Source organism: Gorilla gorilla, chromosome 2 (genome assembly GCF_029281585.2).
Source record: "Gorilla gorilla gorilla isolate KB3781 chromosome 2, NHGRI_mGorGor1-v2.1_pri, whole genome shotgun sequence".
Taxonomy (NCBI): Eukaryota; Metazoa; Chordata; class Mammalia; order Primates; family Hominidae; genus Gorilla; species Gorilla gorilla.
The window spans coordinates 108,700,184-108,715,996 of record NC_086017.1 but is presented as its reverse complement, the minus strand read 5'-3'; the positions used below and the strand labels follow the sequence as shown (position 1 = coordinate 108,715,996).

General features: G+C 35.1%; 1 protein-coding gene across 2 annotated transcripts in view; it reads right to left on the bottom strand.

The window, feature by feature from the left end:
• The window catches only part of CRYBG3 (crystallin beta-gamma domain containing 3), a 127,340-nt gene that overhangs the window by 38,973 nt on the left and 72,554 nt on the right, over window positions 1–15,813 (bottom strand). For both annotated transcript variants that reach the window (XM_031009300.3, XM_055383470.2), the window contains 5 exons: window positions 15,087–15,220; window positions 12,000–12,126; window positions 6,983–7,125; window positions 6,742–6,868; window positions 5,516–5,548 (listed from right to left, as the gene is read on the bottom strand). In XM_031009300.3, the coding sequence (XP_030865160.3) occupies window positions 5,516–5,548; window positions 6,742–6,868; window positions 6,983–7,125; window positions 12,000–12,126; window positions 15,087–15,220 (564 nt within the window). The remainder of the gene's footprint in view (window positions 1–5,515; window positions 5,549–6,741; window positions 6,869–6,982; window positions 7,126–11,999; window positions 12,127–15,086; window positions 15,221–15,813) is intronic.

The window sequence follows — 15,813 nt, the reverse complement described above, 5'->3', positions numbered from 1 at the left end:
AGGATTCCCTATTTAATAAATGGTGCTGGGAAAACTGGCTAGCCATATGTAGGAAGCTGAAACTGGATCCCTTCCTTACACCTTATACAAAAATCAATTCAAGATGGATTAAAGACTTAAACGTTAGACCTAAAACCATAAAAACCCTAGAAGAAAACCTAGGCATTACCGTTCAGGACATAGGCATGGGCAAGGACTTCATGTCTAAAACACCAAAAGCAATGGCAACAAAAGACAAAATTGACAAATGGGATCTAATTAAACTAAAGAGCTTCTGCACAGCAAAAAAAACTACCATCAGAGTGAACAGGCAACCTACAAAATGGGAGAAAATTTTCGCAACCTACTCATCTGACAAAGGGCTAATATCCAGAATCTACAATGAACTCAAACAAATTTACAAGAAAAAAACAAACAACCCCATCAAAAAGTGGGCGAAGGACATGAACAGACACTTCTCAAAAGAAGACATTTATGCAGCCAAAAAACACATGAAAAAATGCTCACCATCACTGGCCATCAGAGAAATGCAAATCAAATCCACAATGAGATACCATCTCACACCAGTTAGAATGGCAATCATTCAAAAGTCAGGAAACAACAGGTGCTGGAGAGGATGTGGAGAAATAGGAACACTTTTACACTGTTGGTGGGACTGTAAACTAGTTCAACCATTGTGGAAGTCAGTGTGGCGATTCCTCAGGGATCTAGAACTGGAAATACCATTTGACCCAGCCATCCCATTACTGGGTATATACCCAAAGGACTATAAATCATGCTGCTATAAAGACACACGCACACGTATGTTTATTGTGGCATTATTCACAATAGCAAAGACTTGGAACCAACCCAAATGTCCAACAATGATAGACTGGATTAAGAAAATGTGGCACATATACACCATGGAATACTATGCAGCCATAAAAAATGATGAGTTCATGTCCTTTGTAGGGACATGGATGAAATTGGAAAACATCATTCTCCAGTAAACTATCGCAAGAACAAAAAACCAAACACCGCATATTCTCACTCATAGGTGGGAATTGAACGATGAGATCACATGGACACAGGAAGGGGAATATCACACTCTGGGGACTGTTGTGGGGTGGGGGGAGGGTGGAGGGATAGCACTGGGAGATATACCTAATGCTAGATGACGAGTTAGTGGGTGCAGTGCACCAGTATGGCACATGTATACATATGTAACTAACCTGCACAAGGTGCACATGTACCCTAAAACTTAAAGTATAATAATAATAAAAAAAAATTATAAAAAAAAGAAGACTCAGAAACTTAAAAAAAATAAAAATAAAAATAATAAAAAATAAAAAAATAAAATAAAAGAAAAGCCGCATGAGAAGAGAGACATGTTGTCTTGTTCACTAACTACATTCCCAGTTTGTTTATTAGTTGTATACTGCTGAGCTGAAGATTTATACTTCAACATTTTCACAATGAAGCCATGAAACATCAAATCCTGGACTACTGATACTTCCAGTGAAGCATATTTCAGATGGTATATATAGTAACCACCTCCAGTTTTTTGTCTCAGTCTTCATACCTGGAAAAATCAATTAAAATTCATATACACATGCAGAAATAATGTTATAAAGTATCTCTTGATTTGATGGGTTAAAATAATCTTTGTCCAATCTTTAAAAACTGGGTTAAATGCTTATCTGAGTTGACTAGATGAGATATGGTATATGATTCACCCAGAATTAGACCAATTCTACAAAAATATTCCTCACTTTGATCACCTTATCAATCCTCAAAATAGAACAATTCTCATAATAATGTTCTGAGGATTGTCCATACAGAAACCAACTCTGAGCTTACTGATTATAATAATTAACTTGTGGTTTCTACTGTTGGTGAAATTAAGGACAGAGCCTTGGAGAAATTCAGTCCTTGGAAAAACTAGCTGGATAAATGACCATGTTGGCTACCTTTACAGAACAATCGATAACAAATACACAAAACAACTCAGGTTGCTTAAAACCGAGGCAAATTGACAAATAAGAGATGAGTGTTTTCCAAACTACACCCATCCTTCTGTGCCATGTTGGTACGGCTCAATCCCTAACAGCTCCCCAACTGGAAATGGAAGCGAAGGAAAAAAAGTATTCCTCTGGTTTGCTTTTCACATGTATTATTGTATTTCTTTCTTAGAACTACCAGTATTGAGCAGAAATTATCTCCACTATATTATGAAGATTTTACAGAAATTCTTTTTGCTACATAATTTTCACTTATATACTAACAATATGTGGTAATATATATCTTTAATATGACAAACTAAAAATGCAATGAACTACTGACAAAACACAGCTGTGCTCACTTATTCTACATTATCAGCATTATTTTTAATGTAATTTCAGTTACTCCAATACTAAAATAGTTTCTATGAGAAACTTTCTTCCCTGTCTAAATAAGACTTTCTCTAGCCCTTTGAGCCTCCCTCATAGAAATATGTTGATTAAGGAAAAGTCTTATTTCCATTCTTCTATTACATCACATCTTTCTCATATTGTAGTGTTATATATTTCTCATATTGGTTATATATTCTACAATGATTTCATTTCCCTTATTAATCATAAAGGCTTTCTTTACTGAAATAATTCTTCCTAAGTATTTCTGTGATTTGGCTCCTATAAAAATGATCTGGTTAAAGTGCCACAAAGAAGTGTTTTCTGTTTACTGCTTGTGAATCTTACTGTATTTGCCTAAAGCTGTGATTTTCCTATCCCCCATACATGAAAACAGTAGCAACAATTATTACAGATCCTGTGATCACTTTAAAATTCAGTGAGGCTAAATTATCCAATATAAGAAAATGCCTAGTTGCTTTTCTTGGTGAGAATCATGCATAAAATGGAACAGGGGCTCAATGTTTAAATAAATCCAAACATTTAATTATATCTGGAAATGGACTTTAAAAAGATTCTAGAAACAAAAGGTACTTGGCTGAGTCAAAGGGGAGAACTGGTTAGAATTTCTAGAGAATGATGCCTAACTACAACCTCCTCTGAAAACTAAATTCACTGTTATAAGATTTAATCTAGTGCTAGATTTCAGATATTCAGGACTTGCTGTAAGAGAGATGATGACGACATGCAGATAATACATATTCTGTTTGGTTTCTGTTTTGTTTGGGGGAAAAATTTAAAAAAGTCACTTGCTAATGGTGAAGAATTCTATAGCGATCCTGTATATCTTGAGTTGCTAATTAGACATAGCGACCAACCTTCAGTCTTCAGAAAAAAAAATCTTCTCAATAAAAGGTGGTGTTCTCTGCATGTTCTCACTCATAAATCGGAGTTGAACATTGAGAACATATGGGCAAAGAGAAGGGAACAACACACACCAGGATTTGCTGGGGAGTGAGGGACGAGGGGAAGGAACTTAGAGGACTGGTCAATAGGTCCAGCAAACCACCATGGCACACGTATACCTATAAAACAAACCTGCACGTTCTGTACATGTATCCCGCTTTTTTTTTTTTAGAAGAAATAAAGACAAAAAATTAAAACAAAATAAAACTTTCCTAATCCCAAAACAAAAAATAAATAAAATTAAAAAATAAAAAGTGATGTTCCACCAATATCTCAAATAAGCCATATCTCATCATAATGTTTCCAGGTCAGCAACAATATTTATAATCACCATAACACTCACAATGTATATTAATCCCTATACACATACATTTTCTGGCTTTTCCCCTCTTAGGTTGCTTGAGGTTCCCCTTAAAATCACCAGCATAAAAAAATTCCCTCTCTGACTTGAGCTCTGAAATGAAACTTCCTCCTTATTCCTCAGGGAAAATTAGTACCCCATCTGAACACAGCGTCTGTATTGCCAATCTGACTTTTGTAACTACTGCCTGTTGAAAATACTTTCTGGGTATTGAACGGAACCAGCGTGTCAGCCAAGATCTGTTTGTTTAAGTAAGTATAAACAAGAAGAATGTCTGAAAATTGGTCCACTGAAAATAACAAGACCTTTGATAAGTGGGTAAACCAAGAATGTTTTGTTCATGTGTTACCAAATATCCAGCTATCATATACCTGTCAGAAATGCTTATTTCACAAGGCAATAACTTAGCCATACCCAGAAAAATGAAGTGGAGCTGATTTCACTGGGCGTTTTCTGCTGCTTCCTCTCTTCAAGTTAGACTGGAAATACTATCAAGAAAATCCTCCCAGCAATCTGCCCCAAACAAGGAAGTCCATAAAAAAAGAACAAGGAGGTAGGAGCAGGAGAAACAGAGATTTAAAAAATGAGGCTTTTTATCTGTATTTAGAACTCAAAAAATGTGCAGTTTGAAATAACTTCTCTTTCTTCTATCTACTCATGTTATTTTGATTCATGTGAAAAAATACTTTAAAAATCCACAGTTGGGAGTTTTCAAAATTTCAAAATAAAAATCTGGCAGGAAGTGTCTCTAAATACAACAACTCAATTATATTCAGAAAGGAAATGTTCCCAATAGGCCTGAGCTAATCAGAAAATAATAAAACCTGAAAGCATTGTGAATGCAAACATGGTAAAACTAAGCTGGTCTGAAATAAACACTGACATGAATATGAAAAACATACACATTCAGAGAAAAACACACACATTCAGAGAAAAACACTGAGCATTATGTAAAGGCAGCAAATGCCAAATATTTAAAAGTAATTACTGTATTTGGCTTTTTGACAACAATTTTTCTGAATTTGTAATTTAAAATAAAACAAAACAATGTCTCTCACCCCCTCTTCCTTCTATAGTTGTACTGCTCGTATCATGATTATGTCTTTCTTTGATGTAAAACCCTGAACATGTAGTTTTGTCAAGTGCGGTCCATACTAGAAATGTCTCTTTTGCTACTTCTAGTTGTGTGTATGGCACTTACTTGTATTCTGAATCTCAGATTTATTGTCTATAAATGGGAGTAATACTGACCTTATGGACTTCTGAATTAGAAGTGTTAAATAGGCACAATTTCTAGCCCTCAATAGAAAATAAGCAAATGTTGGGCTCCAAAGTATTGTCCAGTCCCCTTCAAACTATTAATACAGTAGAAATGAATATAGGGTTTCAAGTTCACTAGCTCAGAAATATTTGATTATAGGTATTAGAAATACGTGTACATAATAAGCATGCCAAGACGTGACTTCTCCATGGTAAGTTTGCTCTTCCAGAAATAAATATAATATTCTATGAAGAATGTGACACTGAAGAAAGAATGGACGATGGGAAAGAAAGAGTGCCAGAAGTTCAAAATGACCCTAAAGTGGTCAGAGCTACAGCTCTGTCAGGAGAAAACAAAAGGAAGTGTGACAAACCCAGTCTAATAGAACCACTGACAAAGATGTGAATTCTTCTGCTCATAGGTACCAAATGCAATTGTAATCTGCTCTGCCAGAGAGACACATAAAAGTTATCTGCAGAAAAGAGAAAGATTTGAGAGAAAGGGTATAAATGCTTTTAGTAAACAATTTAACAATTACAAGAATATTTTTAAACATACCAAATGCAGAGGTTCATTTATCCCAAGTGGTTCCTGAAAAACATATTAAAACATTTTCAAAATTGTAATCACATAATCTTAGTTGTCTTTTTGAAAGTTTTGAAAATATCCTTTGAAAAAAATTTTTTTTTCTTTTCTTTTTTGAGACAGAGTATTCCTCTGTTATCCAGGCTGGGGTACAGTGGCACAGTCTCAGCTCACTGCACCCTTGATCTTCAGGGCTCAAGCGATCCTCCCAACTCAGCCTCCCAAGTAGCTGGGACTACAGTCATGTGCCACCATGCCCAGTTAATTTTGCTTAATTTTGTAAAGACGAGGCTCACTGTGTTGCTCAGGCTGGTGTCGAACTACTAGGCTTTAGGGATGTTTTACCTTGGCCTCCCAAAGTGCTAGGATTGCACCCCTGTGCCACTGCACCCAGCTTGAAAAATTTTTTTCATGGTTTGACCTATTTATGAGACTCTTTGAACTGGCTATGGATCTCAAATAACCTACTGAATTCTCTTATAATAATTTTGGTATTTATAACTGATTCATATTAAGTAATATTGTAGGTGGAAGAAAAATAGGGCCTAGTGCCCATTACAAAGAAGGAGTGTGAATTTCTGAACATTATCTCATGGGCACTCTTATTGTTCTACAGGGTTTATTATCCAAACTGGCCACACTCTTCTACAACTTCATGAATTTGCATACAAGGAGATTATTCCTTCTTTGTGAAATGCCCTTTCTGCCTAGAAAAATTGGTTTTATCCTTTAAACTATCACTCAATTCACCAACACATCCTATTCTGTGGCAAGGTCTTCAATTCCCCAGGCACTGATTGTTCCTTTTCCCTGCTCCCCTGCACTGCCTACACACTTCATTTTCTCACTAATCATACTATCATTAATTGTCCATACATCTATCTCCCCTGGGAGACAGAACCATCAGGACAGTCTTATTCAATTCTTATCTCCAGTGATTAGCATAGTGTCCAACACATCAGAGACACTAAATAAATGCCGTTAAGTGAATGAACTGATCAAATTACAAAGCCATCTCATTCATGTGTTAATATCTACTACTGTCTATGGAGTCCATAGAAATTCAAGTGATATCGCATTTTCTTTCTATATACACACATGACATCATTCAACAACTCCACTTTTAAAAAGTGTTTTCCACATATTTAATTGCATACTATTACATGATGCAGCACTGGCTATATTCATACTTCACTCACCAGTTGGATTGGCCGTATCGACATGATTATATTATTTGATCCTCCCCAGTCAAAAAAGCATTTGTATTTCCCTTTTTCTAAAATGTATTGTTCTCCACAGAAGAACTTTTGCTGGTAGGCAACCCATCTAGTAGGGAAAAAAGAAAAAACAAAAAAATAAAAACAAGTGATATACAATTGAGCAAACAACAATTTTAAATACCAAAGACTCTCAAGGTTCTTAGAGGAGGAGGCAACTTACACTCCACTTTTAACATGAATGGATCTTGTTTTACTGCCAAAGCCAATTTCTTCCAAATCAGAAATTTCCTGATTTGTAATGTCAATAAACTTCCCACTTTCTAGGTCAGATTCAAATAGTGTGACAGAAGATTCTATAAAATTCTAAAAGGAGAAAGAGGAAAGTTTAGGAAAACATACATATTCTGTTTTATGGACTGCTATTATCTAGCAAAATATCACATACTGATGGGGTAATTTTTACACAAATAACTCCAGGAAGAATTTTAGATGGCCCTGGAAACAATTTTATAGCTATTACTTCCATATAGTTTAAAGGAAAAAATCAGCCTGAATTTACTTTAATTGGGAAGATATTACATTTTTGTATAAATAGAAAGTTGTCAACAGTAAATTGCTGAGACTTATAGGCTATCACAAGCAACATTAATTGCAAAGGAAACTAGTCTCACTTGTGCCTAAGGAATAAAAACTATATGAAACAAAAGTAAATAGTGTACTGTGGCAATGTGTGACAGGATTTTATGAGCTTAAATGTAATAGGAAAAATAGATATAATTTGCTTAACAAAAAATGCTCATTAAAATTTAAAATGATGAGAGGAAATTTAAAAAATTTATAGTGAGTCAACACATTTAAAACAAAGATAGAAAATCTCTATGACTAAAATAAACCGGCAAAAGACAAAGACAGCTCATGAAAGAGAAAATAACAAATATGCAAATGTCTAATTTCATTAGTAAATTAAAGAAATTCAAACTAAAACAATTAGATAAAACTTTCTTTCTTTCTTTTTTTTTTTTTTGAGAAGCAGTTTCGCTCTTGTTGCCCAGGCTGGAGTGCAATGGTGTGATCTCGGCTCACTGCAACCTCTGCCTCCCAGGTTCCCACCATTCTCCTGCCTCAGCCTCCCGAGTAGTTGGGACTACGGGTGCCCGCCACCACGCCCGGCTAATTTTTTGTATTTTTAGTAGAGATGGGGTTTCACTGTGTTAGCCAGGATGATATCGATCTCCTGACCTCGTGATCCACCCGCCTCAGCCTCCCAAAGTGCTGGGATTACAGGCGTGAACCACCGTGCCCAGCCCAAAACTTTCATTTCTTAAAGAAAGATCTAAAAGTTCCGTTTTGTCAAAACATATTGCTCATGGAAACAAGATTAAACATCTATTTTAGAAAACGACTTAAAAAATAGTTTTAAAAGAAACTGTTCACACTCTCTGACCCTGTAATTCCTTTTTGAATTAAGAAAAGTCTCCTAAGGGAACTAAATGGTGAGAAACTTATATGCAAAAATGCATTATTTACAATAGTGAAAAATTATAAGCAATGTAAGTATGTCCAAAAAATGGTTTAATAAGCCTTTTACTTCATCTGTTACTTGATGGAATATTAAATATAATTAAGAGTTTTTAACAAACTAACAGAATAAAGTCCAGGGTAAGCCCTATGAGATTACTAGATTACTACCATCGCTGCTTTTCTACACAATTAAGTAACTTCCAAAGTCACCTAGATTTAAATGTAGCTCTTCTGCTTGAGAATAAGGAACAATGATGAACAACCTTAAAAACTGTATTCCATTTTATATTTTAAAGCACTTGCATAAGTTAGTAGAATCTCAGGTACAGTACTCCCTACTACTAAGAGAACACCACTGAGCAATTGCTTCAGGCCCAAAGATAAGTCTTAAGGATCAGTAATTTGATTACTTTTAAATTCCATAAAATCTCTCAACTGAGTCCCTGCATTACAATCTCCAGAGGGCAATGTGATATGAGACATTGGTGGAGATCTTATGTATCCATTAATTTAGGATAAACAATGGTCTCCACTGCATACCAACTCAATGTCAAAGATCTGAAAAGAGGCGTAAAGTCTGAAAATCGCAACAAAAGCAAATATAAAATTAATCTAGTATAGAACTAAGGAAAAACAAGGACACCAATAAAATGTTATTGAGGAAGTCAAGGAATAAAAATTCCCTAGTCCCTGGAGCCTAAATACTGCTATATTCCTTTTGGTCCTCTCCTTAAAAAAAAATAAAAATAAAAAAATCAATTCCAATGTATTTGAATGACTCATTTGGAATTAGGAACACATTTCTGGTTGCCCTCTCCAAAGCACTCCATGACACAGATCACATTTTCCCTAAGGAACATGTCCGGTATTTGACCTTTGTAGATCCAGAGTGTTCCATATACTGGAGCCAGGACATTTGAAAACTGTATTGTATTATGCAGCTCTTCTATCTGTCCTCTAGTGTATTTTATATTACTTCAGTGGAGATCTTAAATGCAGTGCTTTACTCTTCCCCAGGCTGGAGACATCTGAGCCTCTGTATGGGGTAACAATGTCTCACATCAACTCTACCTATTAACTCATAGAGGGCTGTCACAACTATAAGAACTTTAAGAACTCCTTTCTAATAATAATGCTATGTCTGGGGAATATACAATTTTTCTAAGTATAATTTGATAAGCAAGTTTTTAAAGCATTTTCACAATATGTACATATATATTTTATATTGTCTAAATACATGTAGATATTTTAGTGTATTTCATCTGAAAATATTTTAGTGAACTTAAACGTAAATGATAAAGTGTCTCAAAGTCATGTATTTGTTATATATGTATATTGGTCTATAATGTGACCCTATATTTATAGCTGCAAATGAAATGCTAGTAAGTCTTTGAATGAAATCCAGTTTTTTATTGTTAAGGTACTTAAGTTTAAGCATTTTGGAGTAATGGAAAATGGATAATGTCACACGGGCTCTAGAGTAAGACAGACTTGCCCTCAAATCACAGGTCTACACTGGCGCACAGTACTTAACCTCTTAGACAATCAATTTCTATATCTCTAAGATAGGAATCATAAGAGTCTCCAACTCATAGTCTTTGTGAAGATTAGTACAAATATGCATATAAAGCCATTAGTAAGTTCTTGATAAATGTTAAGATTATTATGTGGATTATAGATAACATCTTCAGCTATGAGCTAACAACTAATATTTTAATTTTTAAAAAATCTAATTTAAGGAGAACAGAAGAGAAGGTATTGTTTGAACGGTATTTTTACTTATATATTATCAAAAAAAAAAATTGCTGGGTGCAGTGGCTCATGCCTGTAATCCCAGCACTTTGCAAGGCTGAAGCGGGTGGGTCACAAGGTCAGGAGATCGAGACCATCCCGGCTAACACGGTGAAACCCCATCTCTACTAAAAATACAAAAAATTAGCCAGGCGTGGTGGCAGGTGCCTATAGTCCCAGCTACTCGGGAGGCTGAGGTGGGAGAATGGCGTGAACCCGGGAGGTGGAGCTTGCAGTGAGCCGAGATTGTGACACTACACTCCAGCCTGGGCCACAGAGCAAGACTCCATCTCAATAACAATGAAAAAAGACGTGTCATCATTTTTGTACATGCCCAAAACTTTTGTTTGCAGTAGTAATTAACATGTTTGTTTCTGCTATTTTTTCTATTATGTATTATAGCCTCTGTCTATATCAAATATCTCCTAATTATTTAGCTATGTAGTTGCAATATTTATAACTTTTCACATTTTCTACTACTGGGGGATTTCAACTAGTGACTTGGGGTTTGGTCTTTTGTTATGCTTGCTTTAGTTAAAGTCATCTTTAGAAGACACCATCAAATTCAGTGCTAAACATTTCTAGCACTAGCAATGCCCCACCCAACTTTTTCTAAATAAGCTGGGAGAAAATTTTAAATTATTCAATCCTGGGTGGACGATGCTTTGAATAATGACCCATGATTTCCTCAGTGTATGTGGTCACAATGATCTAAAGCATAAAGAAGGCTCTGTCTTGCTTTGTCTTGCTTACCTTTTAGATATCAAGTAAGACATGGCTAAATAAAGAAAATCCCATGGCCCTTGTGCATTAGAATTGTAGACTAAATATTTCACAATTATTTATTTATTGCTCAAGCAATCCCAGTGCCTAATCTTCAGTGGATTGTTTTATATTTCTGTCAGATAGAATTAGTTTCCAACTCCTTTGGTACTGTCACCAGAAAGTTCTTTCTAAGCCATTAATGTAATCATGCTTACTAAGCCTAAAATCCATCAACAGTTCATGGTCAACTCAAGAAAAAAACAAAAAATCTGAACTCCTCAATATGGCCCTTCATTATCTCACTTTAGATTCATCTTTCCAAAGTTCTCCCTAACATCCCGACTTAACCACATTTCCCTAAACATGGCAAAATTTCGCTTACAGGAGGGTTTCTCAATCTCAGCACTATTAATACTGCGGACCGTGTAATTCTTTGTTGTTGGGGGCTGTCCTTCACATTGTAAGGGTTTGGCAGCAACCGTTGCCTCTACCCTCTAGATGTCAGCAGCACCACTGCTCCAGATATGACAATCCAAAATGTCTCCAGACACTGCCAAAGGCCCCCTAAGGGGTAAAATCACCCCCAGCTGAGAATCAATGGGTTATAACCTTGACTTTACACATCAACGTGTTAATCTCTTGCTAAACAGGCACCTACCTTTTTCCTTCACCCTGTTTCTAGAACTTCTTCACTTGGTTAACTCTTTTTTGAACTTGAAATTTCAGCCAGCTGTCATCTTTTCCATGAAGCCCTCTCTATTCAAGTGGGGATAACTGACCAACTGATCTTTTTCTGGGGACCCTGAGTACTTTGTACTGAATACAATCATAGCCAAGCAATACCAAACATTTATATAAGTGCTATCTTCCTTACCAGACTGCCTGCTGTGTAAATGTGGGGGTTGAGTCTGGCCACTCTTGGCATCTAACAAAGAAGGTACTCAAAAGATGATTATGGAAACAATGGGTGAAAAGTTAAAAAAAATTCCATAATAATCATGGCAGTTCAGAAAAACAGGCAAGTTGCATAAGCAGTTGAGGTTAATACTCTTGGGTGTTAGAAATATTTTATAATCTCATGTTGTATCAGGAGTCATGTCCAACTTTTGTGAACAGATTTTTTAAAAGGTAGAAAATTAAGGATAAGGAAGCTAACTCACAGCTTGTAAGTACCGGAAAGACAAGATAGGGCCACTTAATGCACCACAAGCATTACTGTCTTCAAAGTCTCCTTCTTCAAGCAGAAACTGCTGGCCTTTAAAATGTTCTTTTTCATAGGCAACCCACCTAGAAATACAGGGGACACCCAAATGACCCATTAATAAAACTGTAATCAAGAAAGCAAAACAGAGACAATCAAGATAAAGCTCATAGTGGTTCATCTCCATATTGTAAAAAGCAACACATTAGTTTTGTTTCATTTATAAAGATAGACAAATGGTGTGTGCTTCATAGATCAATAATTTTTATAATTTGGAGGCTTTTCCCAACAAAAGGTTAATTATAGAACTGCAACAAAGCAATGCTTTTTAAATGTTTGTGGTGTGACTTGATACTACAGCGCAAGTTGGTCAGAGAACAATGTGTCAAGTAAATATAATACAAAGTGCATATAGCCAATGAGAAAGGATACAAATTTACACAGAGATCCAAAGATAGTCATTTTTATTTTACTAATTAAGCCATTCTGGAATGACAAAATGATTTTTACATGAAACATTGATTCAGGGTTTAAATAAAGCGAATCTGTCACGAGGCTTCAGTTCTAAAACAAAATATAAGATGGTTTATCAAAGAGGAACCAAGAAATTCGACTGAGCTATTATTTGCTTCAGGGCCCTACATGTATACAAGGACATCTGTAAATACTTACAGGTGGGAAATGTTGGTCCCACTACTTTCTTGACTTCTAATCTAAAACTATCAGTACAAGACACTGATAAATATCATGAGTTATTAAGCTCCTCCATAAAACTTACCTTTTTATAAACTAATCCACAGTATCTAATGCAATGTGGGCATAGATGGCTCATAAAACAAGTTGGCCTTCTCAAATCCGCCTTTAGCCACACTGCATAGTTAGACTGAGATGCCCTCCAATAGTGCAGATTCCAAGGATGACTATTTCTGAGCTCCAGGGTTGGGAAATTTGAAATTCAGGAGCTTGACAAAATAAAGCCTAGGAGGGCTGCCTACTACTGCTTTTTCTTTCTTCACTCCTACTGTGGTTGTGAAGATACAGAAAGTTTTCCAAATAATTGTTTTCATAGGGCACAAAATAGCAGCCATTAATTGTTACTCCCTCTCCCCTTCCTGTAAGTATAGGTATGACGGTGGGGCAGAGGGTCCACATGAATTGGAATAAACCTATAAACCTATTTATACATCTCAGTATATCTGTAATATGTAAATGAACCAACATTATTTTATTCTTAAACAATTATATGAAAATAAATTTCACAAAACAACTTTTAAATTCTAAGCTTTATTTTATATAAGTGTGGCTACTCAAAACACGCTTTTATTTATATCTGAATGGGAAAAGAAATAAAAGGTATAAAAGACCTTAAAGGATCAATTAAGATTTGCAAATTTATTATATGACAGTCCAATAAGCATGTACTCAGTTTTTCTTAATAGACTAAGTTTTGATTAAGATTCAATTTATATATCCATCTGGTATATTTAAAGATAGGTATTATCTAAGAAAAGTTAAGAAACATTAGTTTTACTTTCCCCAGATTCCTCAAGGTGGTACAGGGATGGAGCCCATGCTACCTACAGATACAATTAAACAACAAAACCAAAAAATGGTAGAAGTTGTGAAAAAAATAATCAGCTATTCCTCTTTAAATGGGGACATCACATCTTTCTCTTGCAGTTGTCACAGACAAATGAAAGTTTGTATCCTGCATTACAAGTCATGTTTACTTAGGATTTTTACAAAATAGCTATTTAAAAAAAAAGAGAATAACAATGCACATTGCACAGAATTTTAGCAGATAATTTTCTGTGCAGCAGAAAATTGGTTTTAACCTAAGTCAATCTAGTTAATACGAAAAACATTTAGATCTCAAAGTGAGGAAAAGGCAAAAATATTTTACAGCAGGGTTAACAAGAAACATGTGTGTTCACAAACCAGACAATATTACAAATGAACACAATAAAAACGTGTTTATCCAAACCATATTTGTTCTTCAAGACCCTAATAAATTTTTAAAATTGAAGGACAAGGAAGTAAGTGATTAATATGTCAGACTAATAATTGATATAATCTACATATCCAGCATATATAATCTCTTACATTTTTATTGTGACTAGTATGGCTATTACTTAATTTACTGCCGGAAATTGCAAAGTCTAGTTCTCTAAATATAGGCCCTTGAGTGATCTTAAACAATTCATTTAACTTCTGTGAATAAAATATTTTAGTAGCATCTTTTACTAGAGTAGCTATTAGCAAAATTATATGATGTTACTGCAAATACCAAGAGATACTGATACTTAAAACAAACTAACGTTCCAAAATAACCAGTGTATCAACAGAGAGACAATAGAATGTTTCTAAAGGGATTCTAGCATTGGGTTGACAATGATAAATAAACAATGAAGACAGTTTCTTCTTCATTGTTGCACCTACCAGGATATGAATATAAAGGTACATCCCAGGCCCATCACAGATTTGGGGGGCTTCTGCCCCAGGAACTGCTGACTAAGACTGCGATGGTAGCAATGATGGTTACACTTGGGCTTATATCCAGGGGTTCCTAGAGAGCTTCCTCAAAAGCAGTTCAGAGCCCGGAGGGCAACCAATGTCAAAAATCCTTGACTTTGGAAACACATAACCCAGATCCTTTTTTAACAAGGGAAGGCTCACTGGCAAGGTCCTTGGTACATAAGTCAAGTATGATCAACAGAATAGTGGATAAAAACTGGGGCTGTCATTCACGTTCATAACTTGGAAAACCTAATTTTATCTTGCAATTCTTATAGTCTATCCTGTGTTCAGAAATACAAGGTGTTGCAGTTTCAGAAACTATTTTCTACATTTAATATATCTCAAAATCTTTAATACAAACAAGAGTCCACAGAAAACCATAAGTAACTAATATTTTTTACTTTCCATATTACAGAAGGAATGTATATTTTTAGATTAAAAACAAATCGTTTTTGCTTTGCTTAGCACATTTTTGTGCTGACCTTCAAAAACAGACTACTAGTGCAAATGTTAAAAATATGATACTCACACTCCACCAATGACACGAATTGATCCAATTCTGTGAAAATCTCCATTATTTTTCAAAAACTTAGGAACAGAATCTATATGTTCACTAAACTCTTTAGCCTGTCCATGGAAGTGAGGTTTTTCATAAATAATAACCTGAAAAATTATTTAACATGTTTATATTTTAATATAGACACATATTTACTTAAGTGACAAGACCACAAAATGTACAGGGACTACTATCTATTTTTTTTTAATTAATATGAAGAGATTTCAAAAAGTTCATGGAAAAGGTGTATTACAAAAAACTATGCAGGGATTGCAAAATTTTTTGCACCAAAATCAACTTCTACTAACTTGTTATAACACATCTGAAAAGGATCTACTTCGAGGTACTAAGAAGAACAAAACAGTAGTTTGAAAAAAGCCCCTATCAGAGCAACACAAATTTTGCTAAAAATGATGCAAGAATAAACAAATTTATGGTGAAGCTTGGGTAGAAGAATGGTGAAATCACTAATGATTTACAAAATGTTTATGGTGACAATACCCCAAGGAAATCAGCAGTTTACACATAGGTAACTCATTTAAGAAGGGACGATATGATGTTGAAGATGAAGCAAGAATCGGCAGACCATCCGCGTCAATTTGAAACGAAAAAATTCATCTTGTTTGCACCCTAATTGAAAAGGACTGATGATTAACCACAGAAACAATAGCCAACACCACAGATACCTCAGTTGGTTCAG